The sequence below is a fragment of the Harpegnathos saltator genome, unplaced genomic scaffold (genome assembly GCF_003227715.2).
Source record: "Harpegnathos saltator strain DR-91 unplaced genomic scaffold, Hsal_v8.6 scaffold284, whole genome shotgun sequence".
Taxonomy (NCBI): Eukaryota; Metazoa; Arthropoda; class Insecta; order Hymenoptera; family Formicidae; genus Harpegnathos; species Harpegnathos saltator.
This window is the reverse complement of record NW_020230077.1, coordinates 95,933-116,160: the sequence shown is the minus strand read 5'-3', so window position 1 is coordinate 116,160 and position 20,228 is coordinate 95,933. Positions and strand designations below refer to the sequence as shown.

At 37.1% G+C, this 20,228-nt stretch overlaps 1 protein-coding gene across 1 annotated transcript; it reads right to left on the bottom strand.

The window, feature by feature from the left end:
• Positions 1 to 344: 344 nt before the first annotated feature.
• LOC105182518 (putative nuclease HARBI1) lies at positions 345 to 7,457 on the bottom strand. Its single transcript, XM_019841076.2, has 4 exons — positions 7,374 to 7,457; positions 6,143 to 6,298; positions 5,885 to 6,041; positions 345 to 837 (listed from the first exon to the last, which is right to left on the bottom strand). Exons 2-4 carry the CDS (start codon positions 6,246 to 6,248, stop codon positions 360 to 362), a joined length of 741 nt encoding a protein of 246 aa, XP_019696635.2. The 5' UTR covers positions 6,249 to 6,298; positions 7,374 to 7,457; the 3' UTR covers positions 345 to 359.
• Positions 7,458 to 20,228: the final 12,771 nt, after the last annotated feature.

The window sequence follows — 20,228 nt, the reverse complement described above, 5'->3', positions numbered from 1 at the left end:
GCCGGCCGCATAAATTTCAATGTGCGAAATGGCACTCGCGGGGGATTACCGGCGACCCGCTCGCTGCAACTCGGGCGTGTTCCCTTTGCAGAACAGGGCGCGGTAACAGATTGCGAGGGGCTCCCGAAAAAGAGACCTGGGGTCGGGGTGTCGGGGAGGGAATACGGGAGTAGTTCCCCTGACTCTCCACATTTCCGGTCCGACAGGTAGGCATCCCGCAGGGATTTTAGTCGGTAGGAGTTCGACATAACCCCCGACACCCTGAAGGGTCGGGGGTATCCATAATGGATTTCCCCTGCGTTACCAAAAAAGAAAATGCTATTGGACATTTTCTCCAAAATGCATTCTAACTGAAGATATTAGGGGGATCCGATACTTTTCGATGACCCTGTATACTTCAATAAAGGATATGCTGAATCACCTAAAAGATAATATTTATTTTGGAAGTATCTATATTCATCATGTGTTATTAATTGTTTAATGTCACTTAAACGCCAGACTCTGGCGTCATGAACACTACCACACGTACCTATAAACACATGTATGAATCTTAATTTATAGTCACAAATTCTTTGTAGTACTATCGGGTAATAACCTTTGCGGTTAATATAGCTATCCGAATTTTGACTAGGTACGCTTATAGCTATGTGAGAGTCAATTGCTCCAAATACCTCAGGGAAACCATTTAATTCACGAAATTCTTGTTCAAAGTTTACCACTACATGAGGATCAGGCCATTTAATATATCTATGAACATCTGCAGTGAGCAGCGTCATAACTTCAAAAATAGTTTTCCAAACGGTATCTTTGGTTATTCCAAATCTATCTACTACTGATCTGAAACAGAAATTGTATATATTGACACATACACACATATACAGGGTGTTATAAAAGTCCCGGAAGAGCAGAATAATTCGAAAAATATGGGTCCTAGAAAAAAATGCGAAGTACTGGGTTTTTATGGTTTTTTCCTGGCTACCTGACGGTGACCTTGGATTTGGCCTTGACAATGACCTTGAAGGTCATTTCAAGGTCAGGTCAATTTTTTTAAATGGGACCCCATACTTTTGACTCCAGAAATGAAAAAACAGAAAATTTTACGTTCGGATATGACCTTGAATATTACCAAATTTGACCTCTGAAGGTCACATAGAGGTCTAAGCTTGTTTTAGGCTGAAAACGCGAATATTTTCGAAAATGCACCTGCCAGGGAGCAATGTTACGCATAAGAATAAGAATGTAGAGGTCAACGAGGGACATTCAGCCGTGACCTTGCCCTTATTCTCAAGGTCATGAGTTAAGATTATTATTAACGACAAACCGGACTTTTTTAGGACTGAAAATCCATACTTTTGGCCTAAAAGTGTCAAGATTGAAAAATTTTACGTTCGGATATGACGTTTTCAACCTTGTTCTTTATGTGTCAGTCATATCAAGGTCAATTAAATTTTTTAGGCTGGAAACCATGAAAGAAGGAGGACGTACTAGGTGGCGACGGGACGCCGTGCGTTCGGGACCTGCATCTCATTTTTCGTTCCGAGGAGAGAAAAATATCGAGAGCGCGGTAGTCGCTAGACCGGGAATCGAACCCGGGTCTTTCGCTTGCCGGGCGACTGCTCTAGACCACTGAGCTATCTGACGCTCCACGCTCACGACACTCTCCTCTCCCCAAATAACGTTGAGAGATGTCGTTCGGAAGCGACATCTCTAGTGCTATCCCGAGCGCACGGCGACTACAGAGAGAGGCTTTGTTTACTTGTACCTAGCGGTACAAGGTGGTCTCTTAAAGTCAAAGGTTGCTATACTTTAAGACCTGCTGTCCATGTATGCCCGCCTCCACCGTTGCCCCTCCTTATCCGGTGCAAATAATAGAAATAAGCCCCGGGGTCGACACCATATTTTGGCTGCCCCCGGGCGCTTGGGCACGTTTTTGCAACGCGCCGAAGGGGGATCCACCACTTTTATCCCCCCATAATGTGAAGAGTGAGATTTTACGTTACGTACGAGGTCACACTACGATTGTTGGTAATTCCTCAATATTGGGCGCCATTTTGGATCGGTCATCTTGAATTTGTAAAATCCAACGTCGGATTCGATTTCAGAAACGACTTCAAAAACTCCTTAAACGAGATCCAATTTTTGTTATTCTTAAATATCGATCGCTATCTTGAATCGGCCATCTTGAATTTGCAAAATCCGACGTCGGATTCGGTTTTAACGAGCTCAAAAATCCCAGGATCGGTATCCGAAAAATTTATTCCCCATCGATAAAGTGTATGCTTCAAGGTTTTTATTTGTCTCGATCCTATCAGTGTCAAACCGATAATAGATTGTTTTGATAATAGATAATAGATTGTTTTTGAGTTTTCACCGATTTAACAAGTTTTGATGTCATTCTAGTCCGTTTTGAATTATTATCATATTATTATCAATGGTACATTACTTATTATTTTTATTTAAAGGTAAAGAAACCGAATTTTTTATACCAAATTTTTGCAAATTTTTTGTTTTCAATTCCAAATGGCTTCTCTTACAGAACATGAGAGTTTCGCTATTGATGATGAGAGGATGGGGGGATAGACAAAGGTCATACAGTGAAGTGAGATTGCTGTTTAATGAAAATTTTCGTAATGAAGGCGAAGGTATTTCAATATCGACTGTATCTCGCACCATCAGACGATTTGTAGAAATTGGGAGTAATAAAAACCGCCAGAAATCTGGGAGGCCAAGGTCCCAAACAGAAGAGCGACAATTTGAAGTAGCCCAATCATTTGTTGAAAATCCCAGATTGTCAATTAGGAAAGCATCTCAACAGCTTCAAATGAGTGTATTGTCAATTTCCAAAAATCTAAAGACCATTAAGTTCCACCCCTACAAAATTCATCTCCACCATGAGTTGAATGAGGATGATTTTGACCGCAGGGTGCAATTTTCAGAAGTTATGATGCAAAGAATTGATCAGCAAACGAACTTTTTGCATAATATCGTTTTTTCAGACGAAGCGTCTTTTGAAATTACTGGTAAGGTAAACCGTCATAATTTTAGATATTGGGACAACGAAAATCCTCATTGGATCCTTGAAGCACATACGCAGCGACCTCAAAAATTGAATGCTTGGGCAGGTCTTTATGATAATCAAGTGGTTGGACCTTTTTTTATAAATGGGAATTTGAACTCAGAAACCTATCTGCAGCTTCTAACAGACCAAATTGTTTCATCAATACAGAAGATTGTTGGTGATAATTTGGTGATGTTTGGTTCCAGCAAGATGGGGCACCGCCACATTATGGACGCATTGTTCGGAACTATTTAAACCAGTGCCCGGAATTACTTGCACGATCGGGCCGATTTCTGAGAGCTACGCCTCCTTACTTCCCCTTACCGCTCCAGCCCGCACGGCGGACATAGAAACTGACAGTCGCGAGGCGCTGTCTCAGGCACGTCACATGAGACAGTCACATGAGACGCTTCACAGTTTAACATAGCTGAAATTAATTTATTTATTAAAACAACTCCATAGGCATTTTTTATAGTTTACTAATATAATATAGTCTTAATATTAATATAAATATATATTAATAGAAATATTAATATAAGTAATATTCTTAATATAACTATAATATACACTGTATATTATAGTTATATTAAGAATATTACAGTGTATACAGTGTATATTATAGTTATATTAAGAATATTACTTATATTAATATTTCTATTAATATATATTTATATCAATATTAAGACTATATTATATTAGTAAACTATAAAAAATGCCTATGGAGTTGTTTTAATAAATAAATTAATTTCAGCTATGTTAAACTATGAAGCGTCTCATGTGACTGTCTCATGTGACGTGCCTGAGACAGCGCCTCGCGACTGTCAGTTTCTAGGTCCGCCGTGCGGGCTGGAGCGGTAAGGGGAAGTAAGGAGGCGTAGCTGTCAGAAATCGGCCCGATCGTGCAAGTAATTCCGGGCACTGATTTAAACGATACTTTCCCTAATCGATGGATAAGTAGAAGAGGAACAATCGAATGGCCACCGAGATCGCCCGACATTGCACCACTTGATTTCTTTCTTTGGGGCTACATAAAAAATAAAGTTTATTTCACTAAACCTCGTAACCTGGATGAGCTTCAACAACGGATCATAGACGAATGTGCTGCAATACCTCCAGAAATGATAAGGAGTGCGACTGACAATTTGTGCGTCCGCTTAGCACACTGTCAAACAGTCAATGGGGAACATTTTGAACATCTCTTGTAATCTCAGGCCGAGTTACTAGATGCTTTGCCTTCGGTGGCCGGGATTAACTGAACCTTGCCTTCAGTGGTCGGGTTTGAGACACCTTGCCTTCAGTGGTCGGGTTCCGAGACGCTTTACTTTCAGTAGACTTCACGATCAGTGAAGTAACGTAAAACGCATAATTTTGAGAACAAGGTCAAGGTTGAAAACGTCATATCCGAACGTAAAATTTTTCAATTTTGACACTTTTAGGTCAAAAGTATGGATTTTCAATCCTAAAAAAGTCCTGTTTGATCTTAATAATAATCTTAACTCGTGACCTTGAGAATAAGGGCAAGGTCACGGCTGAATGTCCCTCGTTGACCTCTACATTCTTATTCTTATACGTAACATTGCTCCTTAGCAGGTGCATTTTCGAAGATATTCGCGTTTTCAGCCCAAAACAAGCTTAGATCTTTATGTGACCTTCAGAGGTCAAATTTGGCAATGTTCAAGGTCATATCCGAACGTAAAATTTTCTGCTCTTTTCATTTCTGGAGTCAAAAGCATGAAGTTCCATTTAAAAAAATTGACCTGACTTTGAAATGACCTTCAAGGTCATTGTCAAGATCAAATCCAAGGTCACCGTCAGATAGCCAGGAAAAAATCATAAAAACTCAGTACTTCGCATTTTTTCTAGGACTCATATTTTTCGAATTATTCTGCTCTTCCGGGACTTTTATAACCTGTATATATATATATATATATATATCCACATAGCCAAAGCTGCTTAATAAATTTTGAGCAGAGGCTGTTGTAAATGTTTAATAGCAGAAAGGCAAAAAATCTGATATAGAATCTTTGATATCTCATTATGATGTCAAACTGTTATCAATATAATCAAATGAAACAAAACTTGCTGACAGGCTAATTTGCTAATTTGAGCAAATAAGCAGCAAAAACGCACAAATTTTGCAGCGCAGCAAAATATGTTCAGTTATTGTCACAAACCTGCTCGGACTGTCTGTCAACTGATTGTCATATTTTTGCCAGCAATTTAACAACATAATAAAAGAACAAATCTTGTATCAGTTTTGTTGTCTTTCTATCAAAAATTTGTAGTAGGCTCAAAATTTATTTGCGGAAATTTAGCTATTTGGGATTTTTTTAATTTAAATTTTTATTAAAAATATACTTTTATTAATACTACACAGAAATCATACACATATAAATTACTTCTGATTATTAAATCTGACAGATAAATAATATCAGAACAATTTTAACATTTTCTAGCTATGCTAGAATGCATATAATGCAATTTAAACTGGCCTTAGTTAAGAAGTAATCATGTCATCATAAGATTTAAAAATGCCTTAAACATTTTAACATGCCTTAAACATGTTTTTGCATCATATATAAAAAAAATAAATACAAGTTAGCTATACAAACATATGGCAATAGATACATTCCCAGTTTCAATTAAAAATTCAAATCGTATTATGTAAATATGATAATTTTACTGAAAAGCAACTGAAAACTACTATAATATTTTTCTTCTTAAAAATTTTTGTTGGAAACTAAATTGAAACGAGAAATAAGTAAGAAAGTAGTTTCATCAAACAGATTGACAAATGTTTTTCGTATAACAATGAAACATACTAACCTGTAAACTTCTTGATTACTGAGACACCATAACGTAATAACTATTTGTTTAGGAGGAGACATTTTTGCAGCACCATGCTCACGGTACAAACGAGGTCCAAAGTCTTGTATTAATCTTTCAGAAGTATGTTTTTCTAGTCGAAAATGTGATTTGAAATCTGATAAAACAATGTTATACATTATAATACATATAAGAAAAAATACTCGCAAAAAGTTATAAAAGTAAAATGTAATAAAGCAAAACTTCCAAGTCTCTTACCAGTGAAAGAATATTTATGTAAATACGACAGTTTATTCAACAAAATCTGGAATCTTAGGATGAAACTGACATTCAGGTGGAAGGTAGTCAATATCATCATCCTCATCCAATAGATCAATAAACAAGTCCCATATTCCTTGTATATCCATTTCTTGTCTGAAAATGTTTAATCATTAAGTCGTAATTATATTAGCGATTACTGATTGATGATTGCAAATTAATGATGACCTAGATAATTGGAACCTAGATAAATATAATAAAGAACGCAAAGTTCGTTAATTTAATCAAAATATAATCTTCAATCTTCAATTGTCAATCAGTAATTGCTAGTACAATTACAGCTTTAGACATTAAAGTATAAGGAGAATAATATAGATAACATTCTCTTAATACATATTTAAAAACATAAATATTTTAAGTACTATAATGTTGATCACAAATGATTAAGAAATAGTTTAGTTATAGTAAAAAAAATATTCACAACGCTAAAAGCTTCTTTTTATTCTTGTTGTACATTTAATGAACAATAAAGATAGAATAACTGTTTTAGTACTGCGAGTGTTTTACAGATTGCAGTCTAATAATATGATTCTATACTTAAGATATATAATTACTTAAGTATATTATTTATTAGATATATAATTTATTAGCAACAGTTATTATAAACTGGAAAGAATAGTTATATTGCAATCATTATGTCACTCTATAATGATTAGAAAACGATTTAATCATTTCAGAATTAGTTAACGCAATATTCAATACAAATGTATCTGTTTTATTTGTCTCATAGCACCTAGTATATAACACTATTCAATAAAAGATGACTTTATACTGTTATGTTAAACTTGTTAATAAAATGTTGTGAAAATTAGTTTATAAGATATAAATTAATATCTTATATTAAAGTTTGAAATAATACTATTGATAGAAACTTAATTCAATTTCATTATAATAACGTAACTTTTAATATTTACTATTATTTTTAATATATTTCATTTTATAATTAGAAGTTGATACGAGCAGTTACATTATATTTATGTAAAATGAATGTTTATAATTAGGTTAGAATAATTGAATTTCCTATTTTCGGATATTTCATAAATTTCATAAATGATACTTTTACAATTGTAAATTCAACCTAATACTTGTAATTAATATTTATAATTTTCTTAAAATTTAATAATTTCTGTTTCCTAATATAATTATTTCATATTTTACAAAACTTTATTACCTGATAAAATATTGTTGACTGTCTCGTACGAACACTGCTAGGTTAGCCTATTCTATTCTACTTTATTCGATTTATCGGACAGCCCTGAGTTGTCATAAATCATGAAGATAGTAGATGGTCATGCATATTATATCTTTCAGTCTTAGTGGAATTAATTCTAACTCGATTTATCGTAAACACCCTGTATATGTATGGGTATAAGCTATATTATCATTTAAACAAAAAATCACAATGACTTCAAAATGAGTAACAAAAGACTATAAAAATTCAATTTGTAATCATGATTAGATCATTTTCTTGTCATTTTGACGTCATTTTGACGTCACTTTGATGTTATTGTGACTTTCTATTTTAATGTACAGTTCTAAAAGTCACCACAACATCATTTCAATATCAAGAAAACATCACCAAACCATCACGAAAACTATATCGAATGACATCATTTTGATTTGTCTTAAAATGACTTTTTTTTTATATCATAATTATATTATTATGATTTTTTGTTCTACCTCGGTTTAGAGTAGAAACCAAGCAAATTTAACTCTCCTTAACCGAATGTTACTAGCGACTAAATTTTTAAACATCATTGGTAGAAACGAGACAGTTTGTTTTTTTTTCACTACACTCCCTGTACTATTTTTCTCTTTCCCTTTCTGCTACTGCTACTGTCTGTCCCTCTTTAAGTTTCGAAAACCAGAGTACACTAGTTCAGACCAAGTGTGAATATGTAGCGCGGTACTATAATATGGCGGGTATCGAGTGGAAAGACTGAGTTCGTGCGCGTCGAAGAATTCGTTAACTTTCTACTTCTATCACTGTATGTCGAGAGTGAAAGAGATTTTAAACAAGATCTCGTATACGTACGATACCATCGCGTTCCCCAAGGTAAAACAAAAAATCATAATAATATCAAAGTGAGAGAAAATGACTGTATTATGACCGTAAGGTGAATCTTTATAGTCATTTTCTCTTCGTTCTGACGTCACTATATTTTCCATTCTGCTGTTCTCATTGAGGCTCGTACGTATCTCTATGTGAGATTTATGTGAGATGCGAAAAATCGTATCGCATACTGCGGACAAGTGCGGACATCGAAGTGTGCGGACGTATGCGTGTATCTCGCTCTCTCTTTCGCCCCACCTGTTTTTCTCCCTCCTTTCTTAACCGTCGAGCTATCGCCGTTTCCTTGCCTTTCGCTCTCCTCTCTTCTCTCTCTCATACAGTAAGGCCAACATTCGTGTCGGAGCTCGCGCGCGCGCGGCGCATTTCGGTCGGTACGCGAAAGTCAGTGAGCTGCGCGCGATCAGTTGGCGCGTATGCCACGCGCAAACGAACGAAAGGATAAACGGACGGATTAATAGTACACAGTGTTCAGTGTGGGAGATCAGCATCAGCATCAGGGACAACCTAGCGTGAGAAGCACGCGCGATACGCGTGCAGCAGATAGTTTGGGAGTAGCAGGAGGCGAGCAGGTAGTCGGTCGAGTCTCAGCGCCACCGGCTTGTTGTCAAGATGGCGTCCAAAGGGAAGCTAGACACTGAGGTCAGTATTCTGTTGATCGTCCTTTTTTTCCCCCGACCAACGTGGTGACGGACGCATCATATATTACGACGTACGGGCCGTCGCGATGATACACAACGTGGTCGTTGTTCTGTGCATCGCGTTCTTACGCCTTGAGTAAAATGTCATAAGCCGTTGCGTCGGTTGTTTCGACTTGGTCGAATCTCGCTGTCGTCGACCGTCGAATTCGATCGAATCACACTGCTGCCACATTCGCATCGGCAGCAATAATGACTACGACAACGTTGTGACCGTCACTGTTACGTTGTGCCTTTCGCACAAATCTTCACTGTGCCATGCGAATTGCCGCGCGTGCGGCGCCATGCGTCATCAACCCGTCACACGTTGTCCGACACAAACCACGCCCTGCGCCTCTCGATATATCCGTTCTGCTTAACCGTAACCTGACTTGACTGACGCTGCTATCCACGTCTCGTAAACACATTTTTTTTTTTAACTTCTTTTTAATCCTAGTCTCTAATCTGTCTCTCTCATCGATTTGAGACAAGAGACCCAAGTACCGTAGCGAGTCGGTTGTAACAGTCGGTTGAGGTTGCGACGGGATTAATCAAAGCGCCGACAGACAGCTTTGCGTTTTGCGCGAATTGATGTCACACATGATGGCAAAATTTTAACTTGCAATACTTGGTACTCGAATCGATCACTCGTCGATCGGTTTATGCTATGAATTACACCATATGCACGATTTACAAATTAATTTGGAGCACGAAGCAATTAAATGGACAAAACATGTCCTCCTTGGAGATAATTTTGTTAAACATTTTTAGTTATTCTATGATACGATATATGATACTAAGTATGATGTATTTTGAGGAACGTAAATAAAATATGACAGCGCGTGTGTCATTGAACGACGATGACTCATCGTAGTTACAATCGTTGCTAAACAATGGAACGAATAGAACAAATGAGAAATTAAATTACAGCCCATAAGGTGCAATTATTCGAAAACATCAATATTTATAAAAATATATTAGCAGTAACAAAGTAGAGGTAAAAAAGTAATAATCTACATATTACTGAGATGCTTGATTTAAAATTTTATGTTATTACGTTATATTGTTATTATTATATTATCGAGCAAACGCAATTAACTAGTAACTATTTGATTGTCGTAGTATAACGAAATGTTAATAGTTGCTCTTTGCTAATATACTAGGAGGGATTTTATTTCTCAAAGTTTTCTATATACCTTGCCCATCACTTTGAGGTGTTATTGTGATTACAACTACATCACACAACAAACACATAAAATCTCTCGTGAAAATCCTTTGTGAAAATCGAGCTGTGCAGGAACTATTTAGATTATATTCATCGTGTTGATTTATACGAATTAATTGTGCATTTTCGTTCACCGGAAGGAATGCGCGCATCTTTCTCAAATAAACTGAGTGACACTCGAGTGGCGCGATGAACGCTCAAACGCGCGATAAAGGCCAAGAATATTTTCTCGGGGGTATTTATGCAGAGGACAGAAATATCTTGGCATCGATAACTGCTCGTTAGACGAACGTTTATTCGCTTCGTCGTCGGGAGCGACGACAAGGCCTTATGGCACGTCCATGCCCCGAAACGACATTCGTCGCTCGCATTTCGCGGCGTTGAAATTATTTACTTTCTGAGACGCGCGAAATCACGCAGCTGGTAGCGGACGGTTGTGTCTAATCGTGACGCGTCATCTGTAGCATCGAGTTACGCACTTATTGCACGCATGTGTGTAAAGCCAGCGGCACACGATGCTTGTTGCCGGTGTGAAGTTGGCACCTCATTTTCTAGCACCGCAAGTTTTAGCGATAGTTCCATTGGCACCCACAATAGTTCTACAGTTCCTGATAGGTTATACCAATACTTCCGCCGAATTAGTTAACAAAATGGCAAATTGAAAATATGAGGTGCTAATTTCCCGTAGCATCGCAACTTCCAAAAAAATCCTTTTCAAGCACGAAATTTTATAGTTCTAGAATAGTTTAATAGTTCCTGATATGTTTTAGGAATAGTTCTGGCTTCTAACCAATTTTAAATAATTTTTGAAACTCAGCGCCAGCACCGCACCACAAGAGTAAAATATCAGTTTGCTGGCAGTTCCAGCAGACTTCTGGGTTTGTTTTAGTAGTTCTACAATAGTTCCAACGCTTTAGGTTGGTCCCATCGCGGGTGCTGGCCATTAACTATTTTTAAATAATTTTTGAATCTCAGGGCCAGCACCGCATCACAAGAGTAAAGTATAAGTTTGCTGGTAGTTCCAGCCGACTTCTGGGTTTCTTTTAGTAGTTCTACAGTAGTACCAACGCTTTAGGTTGGTCCCGTCACGGGTACTGACCTTTAACTATTTTTAAATAATTTTTGAAACTTACAGTCAGCACCGCACCACAAGAGTAAAGTATGAGTCTGCTGCCAGTTCCAGCCGACTTCTGGGTTTCCTTTAGTAGTTCTACAATAGTTCCAACGCTCTAGGTTGGTCCCGTCGCGGGTGCTGGCCATTAACTATTTTTAAATAATTTTTGAATCTCAGCGCCAGCACCGCACCACAAGAGTAAAGTATTAGTTTGCTGGTAGTTCCAGCCGAGTTCTGGGTTTCTTTTAGTAGTTCTACAGTAGTACCAACGCTTTAGGTTGGTCCCGTCACGGGTGCTGACCTTTAACTATTTTTAAATAATTTTTGAAACTTACAGTCAGCACCGCACCACAAGAGTAAAGTATGAGTCTGCTGCCAGTTCTAGCCGACTTCTGGGTTTCCTTTAGTAGTTCTACAATAGTTCCAACGCTCTAGGTTGGTCCCGTCACGGGTGCTCGCCTTTAACTATTTTTAAATGATTTTTTAATCTCAGCGCCAGCACCGCATCACAAGAGTAAATTATTTAAAAATAGTTAAAGGCCGGCACCCGCGACGGGACCAACCTAAAGCGTTGGAACTATTGTAGAACTACTAAAAGAAGCCCAGAAGTCGGCTGGAACTGCCAGCAGACTCATACTTTACTCTTGTGGTGCGATGCTGGCTGTAAGCTTCAAAAATTATTTAAAAATAGTTAATGACCAGCACCCCCGACGGGACCAACCTAAAGCGTTGGAACTATTGTAGAACTACTAAAGGAAGCCCAGAAGTCGGCTGGAACTGGCAGCAGACTCATACTTTACTCTTGTGGTGCGGTGCTGACTGTAAGTTTCAAAAATTATTTAAAAATAGTTAAAGGTCAGCACCCGTGACGGGACCAACCTAAAGCGTTGGTACTACTGTAGAACTACTAAAAGAAACCCAGAAGTCGGCTGGAACTACCAGCAAACTAATACTTTACTCTTGTGATGCGATGCTGGCGCTGAGATTCAAAAATTATTTAAAAATAGTTAATGGCCAGCACCCGCGATGGGACCAACCTAAAGCGTAGAAACTATTGTAGAACTACTAAAAGAAACCCAGGAGTCGGCTGGAACTGCCAGCAAACTAATACTTTACTCTTGTGATGCGATGCTGGCGCTGAGATTCAAAAATTATTTAAAAATAGTTAATGGCCAGCACCCGCGATGGGACCAACCTAAAGCGTAGAAACTATTGTAGAACTACTAAAAGAAACCCCGGAACTCGGCTGGAACTGCCAGCAAACTGATACTTTACTCTTATGGTGCGGTGCTGGCGCTGAGATTCGAAAATTATTTAAAATTGGTTAGAAGCCAGAACTATTTCTAAAACATATCAGGAACTATAAAACTATTCTAGAACTATAAAATTTCGTGCTTGAAATGGGTTTTTTTGGAAGTTGCGGTGCTACGGGAAATTAGCACCTCATATTTTCAATCTGCCATTTTGTTAACTAATTCGGCGGAAGTATTGGTATAACCTATCAGGAATTGTAGAACTATTGTGGGTGCCAATGGAACTATCGCTAAAACTTGCAGTGCTAGAAAATGAGGTGCCAACTTCACACCGGCATGCTTGTTTTCGTGCTGGATTGCTTGCTGGATGAAAATGCTGCGTTTTGATTGGTACATTTCCGACGATGGATGGAAATGCACCAATCAGAACGCAGTATTTTCATCCAGCAAGCAATTCAGCACGAAAACAAGTACCGCGTGCCGCTGGCTTAACACACGATGTTTCCGACTGTGGGGAATTTGAATCGGATCGAAAGTGATTATCAACGTGTCATGATTCTTACTCGGGTCAATCCGATCAACAGCGACGATTTCGACAAACTCGAAAATTTATGAACCTGACGCGTGCTAATCAGCACAGTTATAATTTTGTCAAGTTATGACTTGAATATTGTAAGCCCACGAGAACAACAATTTTGCAATTAAGGTCTATTTAGACAAACTTGTACCGTTACGCAGTTCACTAAAAAGATTAACCTAAAAATCGAAAAAGGTCATTAGCTAATACAAAATATGCTCTAGGAATATGAAATATGCATTTAAATATATGTTTAGAGTCGTTTTTTTACATGCACATGCATTATGTAGTAGTAGCAGTAGTATGTAGGTACGTAAATCCGTTTAGATAAATGATTCATATTCCTTCACTGGATGGATAAAACGTGATTAATTTTGTCAAAGAGTAAGGTCGCCCTTCCGTGTTTATTCGAGTTTATCAGAATATATCATATTTTATACAAGGTGTCCCATTTTAAATCTCCCAAGTAAATATCTCGATAAATATGGAAGATACGGGAAAATATTTCAGATAAAAGTTGCATGGTTTTAAGGGGGACATAAAACAACTATATCAGTTTGTTTACGGATAACACCACTTTCGAGATATTCATTGATCGTTACTTTTCTTAAATGGAAATCCCAATTTATTATATCATCTTTTTCTATCGATTAATTTGAACAACTTCAGACTTTGTCTGAAACATTTTTTTATTTACCTAATTTTTTTTGAAATATTTAAGGAAAATTTGGTAACTTTTTCAATATTTAACTTGCAATATCTCGCTAACTTATTGTCGAAAGAAAAAATAATACTTTTTTACTCTATTTCAAGTTTCAAGAATATATTGTTGTAATAGCATCCTGATGTTTATTAATTTGATAATTTTGAATTTTTTAAAGTCGATAAGTTAACAAAAGTTAGGGCACTATTGTAACAATATATTCTTGAGATCAAATAGAGATCAAATAGAGATGAAATAGTAAAAAAGTCTAATACTATATTTTCTTCTGACAAATAATTAGCGAGATATCGTAAGTTAAATATTGAAAAAGTTACCAAGTTTTCTTTAAATGTCTCAGAAAAAATTTAATAAATAAATAAATGTTTCAGACAAAAATTATTCAATTTAATTGGTAGAAAATGGTATAATAAGAAATTGGGGTTTCCATTTAAGAAACGTAACGATGAAAGTGAATATCTCGAAAATGGCGCCATCTGTAAATAAATTTATATAGCTGTTTTATGTCCCCCTTGAAACCACATACAACTTTTGTCTGAAACATTTTTCCGCAGCTTCCATATTTTTCAAGATATTTACCTGAGGGATTTAAAATGGGGCACCCTGTATATCATATTATTATGCCGAATCTTTTTCAATGTATACAAAATCCAATTTTCTGTAAATCGATTCAAATAGCACGCGAGGTGATCGCGAAATACATTTCTCAGTGCATGAATGATTATTTTCATAAAGTTACATGGGAACATTATATGGTCATTTGCCCTATGGGTAGGTATAAGCGGAAACGAGCGATATTTCCTTCTTTCTTTTTTTTTTCTTCTCCTCCATTGAGAAAAATGCATGTGGCATTGAGTATGCAGTGTGACACATATCACGTCGAAAAAAGTTAGTCGGTTTCTTTCGAGAACTTTTCCTTCGTCAACATCGAATAGCAAAGCCCGTGGAACCTGTAGAACGTTTATGCACGATATTGTGCAGTCGAAATATTTGATTTCTTTCGAATTCGATCGATAAATTCATTTGAATTAAATTTCCACTCGAAATTCGAAAGCGCGCACGCACGTTATTATTGCAGCAGGAGGGGAAAAGACGTTCGTCATTTCGAGAAGAATAGAAAAAGACCATGTTTTGAAATTATATCAATGGCCTGTATGTTCAGTACACTATCTTAAAAGTTACTGATACGGAACCGTGCTTTAAGACAGTCCGTCAACATTCCAAACAGCGGTGTCCGTTTGGCCAATACATTGACTGCAAATATTTAATGGGCTATACAGATAGTTTCTTCAAATGTTCACATCATTGTATATTAGCTACTCGAAGTACGTCTTCATTAATGAAATGCATCTATCAATGTGACTTGTGAAAATCTGTTTTATTCTTTTGCAGACACATTTATATTTTTATTTTCTTGTCTGTTATTACATCGTGGTTATATTCCTTGAATATTCAATCTTCGCGGAAATCATAATTTTCAGTCGAAGCGCGAAGATGGGACGCGAATTCCATGTCGATATTTTGTCGTTGTATATGCGTCTCGCGTGTCTCCGTCTTGCAACACGAATACGAATGCGCGTATGCACGTACGTCATCCGAATCTCTCAACTTTCGTCATGTGCCCTCTCCCATTATTATTTCCCTTTTTTCCCTTTTCTATGGTCATTTCACAAACCGCGTTGAAACAGGCACTTAAATTCTGACTTTAATGCCCGGCTAAAATTTACACCTCGTGAGTATCTAGTCATGACATAGTAAAGTTGTGTCTAACATCACCAGTAGCTAGTGTGACTAGATAGTGATGAGCCCGTAATGTAACGCTCACTTGTGCGAGTAGCTAGTCACGAGATACAAAAATTACACAATCATGAGATAAGAAATCAAAATTAGTTACTAGGTAGTAATATAATTGCTCATTTCTCCTAGTGACAATATAATTAAAGCATAACAAACATGTTATGATCTCGACATTAAATGCTCAATATACCGATATCGTAGGTGACATTATAAACTTTATGCATATATTATACAAATAAGCAATAAGTATATTGAATTGAAGAGCTAGAAGTCCCAGGTTCAAATCCCAATGTGGTAAGAGATTTTTTCCAAAACAAATATAGATTAAGATACTTACGTTGAACAAGATTAAAAAAAGTTTAGCAGTATAAAAATCACTGACGGTCATCTTGAAGAACACAAACATATAGATTACAAATTCTGACTAGAACGGTCTATCTAGTGATGAGATATGTCTGATGTAAAAAAATAATCTACATCAAGAGAAGGATGATGAATTGTACATCTTATTTTTTTTCTTTTATCTCATCTCTATATACACCAGACTACCTAGCTACTAGTTATATTTTTTGTCTAGCTATTAGGTAATTTTTATTATATCGTCACTAGGAGAAGTGAGCGTTACATTACGGCCTAATAACTAATTCTGATTTCTTATCTCATGACTGTGTAATTTTTTATCTCGTCACTAGCTAGTATATTGCATATAGCTACTCGCAAAAGTGAGCGTTACATGGTAATATAGATAATCATCCCCTAAAGTTATATTACTTTATATTTGAGGACTTGAATAAGTTCTCGCTGTTTTTTTTTTTTTCATGAAAATGAATGCTTTATTTTAAAAAATTAGTAAAGAACATGTCATTGAAAGTATTGTCCATCGCTAGCCACTACTTTCTCCCATTTTTCTGGCAGCATACGAATACCATGTCGAAAGAACGACTCATCTTTTGAGATTATCCACGAATCGACCTATTTTTTTGCATCTTCATAAGAATGGAAGTGCTGCTCAGCCAGGCCATGAGTCATCGATCGGAACAAGTGGTAATCGGAAGGAGCAATGTCCGGTGAATACGGCGGGTAGGGTAGGACTTCCCATTTGAGCGTTTCCAAATAAGTTTTGATCGGTTTTGCAACATGTGGCCGAGCGTTGTCATGCTGCAAAATTATTTTGTCATGTCTCTTCTCGTATTGCGACCGTTTTTCCTTTAATGCTCGGCTCAAACACATCAATTGTAGTCGATAGCGATCTCCCGTGATGGTTTCGTTGGGTTTGAGGAGCTCATAATATACTACACCCAGCTGATCCCACCAAATACAGAGCGTGAGCTTGGAACCATGGATATTCGGCTTTGCCGTCGATGTTGATGCATGGCCGGGCTTACTCCACGATTTTCTATGCTTCGGGTTATCGTAGTGTATCCACTTTTCATCGCCAGTTACGATACGATGCAAAAAACCTTCCCTTTTTTGCCGTTGGAGCAGCTGTTCACGCGTGAAAAATGCCGTTCGATGTCTCTCGGCTTCAATTCGTACGGCACCCAATTTCCTTGCTTTTGAATCATTCCTAATGCTTTTAAACGTTTGGCAACTGTTGTGTGATCAACTCCTAATGATTCTGCAAGTTCATTTTGCGTCTGACATGGGTCTTCATCGAGTAATGCTTCCAATTCTTCGTCTTCAAACTTTTTCGGTGCGCCAGAGCGTTCCTTATCTTCAACATCAAAATCATTATTTTTAAAGCGCCTAAACCAATCTCTGCATGTTGTTTCCGACAGAGCATGGTCGCTGTAAGTCTCCACAAAAATTCTATATGCTTCAGCTGCAGATTTTTTTTGAAAAAAATAATGCAGTAAAATTCCCCGTAAATACTCTTTTTTTGGCACGAAATTCGACATGTTTAACATTATGAAAAAATATGTTGTTTACGCTTTGGCGGAATAACATATACTGTCACTTCGAGCCTAATGGTGGAGCTTCACGATGAAGTTGGCTGTAGTATTGCCCGATGCAAAAAGGCTAAGATAACACCATTTGTCGGGAAACAGCGAGAACTTATTCAAATCCCCAATAAAAATGTCTGATTACTTAGTAGTAACATAGTTATTACGAGAAAATGCTGAAAACGCAAAAAATGTAAAAATGTACTATATATATTAGGTTGTTGCAGATGAAATGGCCGTTTTTCAAAATTCAAATTTCCCGGCCAAGTAGTTCAGCTCTTTTCATGCAGCTGTCGTTGCATGCGTGATAGTTGAAAAGTATATGCCCCACACGTAAATTCGCACGCATAACCTTACTTTTATCACATTGTTTATATCGTTGAAAATTGCTGTCTCTTCGACATAGAAAGTAAGGAAATGCGGATAATATTCTTGTACGAATACAAACTTGGTCATAGTGCGGCCGAGGCAACGCGAAACATAAACACTGCTTTTGGGGAAGGTTCTGTAAGTGATCAAACCATTAGACGTTGGTTTGAAAAGTTTCGGTCAAAAGTTTGGTGATACAAATCTCGACAATTTGGTCTCGCGGCCATGCACCATCAGTGATTGATGACAATGTTTTGAAAGACATGGTTGAAGCAGACTCGCGTTTATCAGTTTGAGATATTGCACACAGCATCAACGTTCACTATTCCACTGTTTCCCGACACTTAAAGGCCATGGGGAAAGTGAAAAAGCTTGACAAATGGGTACCACATGAACTGACTGAAAGAGACAAGCTTCGCCATATGGAAATCAGCTCATCTTTGCTTTCCCGACGCAATAATGAAGGAATATTGAATCGAATAGTAACGTGTGATGAAAAGCGGGTTCTTTATAACAATCGTCGACGTTCTGCCCAGTGGTTAGATGCTGATCAAGTTCCGAAACACATGTCAAAACCGAGCCTTCATCCACATAAAGTTATGGTATCTGTATGGTGGTCTGCCAAGGGTATTGTGCATTTTTCGTTTTTGAAAAAGGGTGAAACTCTGAATACTGACAAATATTGCCAAGAAATTGACATTGTGATGGAAAAACTGCGTAGTGAACAGCCGGTGTTATTAAATAGACGCGGTATGTTATTGCTCCATGATAATGCTAGACCGCATATTGCAAAAAAAACTGTAAAAACATTAACAGAATACAAATGCGAAGTTCTCCCTCACTCTCCTTATTCTCCTGACCTTTCTCCAACTGATTACCATTTGTTTAAGCATCTGAATAACTTTTTAAGTGAAAAGGTATTCCAAACAGAAAGCGACGTGAGAAATGCGTTCAACGAATTTCTTGCATCTCGCTCTTCTAATTTCTACGTGAAAGACATTGATGCGCTTATATCACGTTAAGGGAAGTATATTGAGGTGGAGGGAGACTATTTCGATTGACGAGATATATATAAAATGTGTCGAATAAAAATTTAAATTAAAAATTAAAAAATGGCTATTTCATCTGCAACAACCTAATATATATATATATATATATATATATATATAACCATGATCTACATTCCAAATAATCATGTTGATTTATTTGTACAGATACTGGACAAGGACTAAGTTTTAAATGGTTAGGATAACTTCATTTTCTCTTTAGATCAGTCTTTTTCCAAGAACTTGTGTGCACTGGTACAATACACTAGAGTGAAACAAAACATAATGATTTTATTTTAATTTAATGCATTAGTGTGCATTAATCCATCAAGGTCTGCGAAAAAGAAGAGACCGTTTGTAATCGATATAGACAACATAGCACTGATGTACTCACTACGTGTCTTTTGCGTTCTATAATAGCGCCATCTGTAAGTTATGCTAACTAGGCAGTTACTAGACATACTGTAATGTACGAACATAACCTTTTTCTGCAGCTGCTAACCAATTTTAAACTGCTGATAGCTATATGGTAACTAGATTGTTTTTTTAGAAAAGCAGCGCCATCTATTATCATATTTTCTATGTGATTACTAGATACCAACTGGATCGCAACATCTGATTATAAATACTCAATCAGAAACGACCTAGTACTAGGCTAGAAAACTGTACCTAGCCAATACTTTCTAGTTACTATGTTCCGAATCAGACGGACTTGATAAAATTCTAGTTGGGTGTACTCTGAGATTTGTGCACGGAAAAGCGAGCATGTCCAATGATGCTCAAATGATGCTCGAGCGAAACTTGTACCATGTGTATTTGAGATTATTTCACGTATGTCGAGTCCATCATTTCTTGCGATTTGATGCAAAGACACGCTGAGATGTTAAGGCGATATTCTCAACTTGAAATTGCTTGGGAGAAAATAATCCGTTCGCAAAACTCGAGATAGTTTGTTCCGTAAATTCTTCAGTGTAAATTCGTGTCAAGGTCACGTTTACCTATAATATTGCGTATAGAGAAAGAGAAGAAAAGTAAGATGAAGGGGACGAAAGAGAGAGAAGGGGAAGGAAGAGGAGACGGCAGACATTTGCGAGAGTATATGTATCAGTAATCCACCGTAATCGTATTCTAAAAACTCGTTTCTCCTCCCATTTTATCGTCACCGCGCACTCGATTACTATGTTCAACACGTGTTACCACTTGCACTTGTCCCTGTAGTAGTCATTGCGTAGA

What these genes read in the sequence shown, in the direction of transcription:
- LOC105182518 (XM_019841076.2), bottom strand. Translation starts at nt 6,248, where the DNA reads ATGAGGATGATGATATTGACTACCTTCCACCTGAATGTCAGTTTCATC. An exon ending in ACATAAATATTCTTTCACTG is followed by an intron (nt 6,042 to 6,142) that starts GTAAGAGACTTG and finishes TTGTTTTATCAG; the next exon opens with ATTTCAAATCACATTTTCGA. An exon ending in AGTAATCAAGAAGTTTACAG is followed by an intron (nt 838 to 5,884) that starts GTTAGTATGTTT and finishes TTTCTGTTTCAG; the next exon opens with ATCAGTAGTAGATAGATTTG.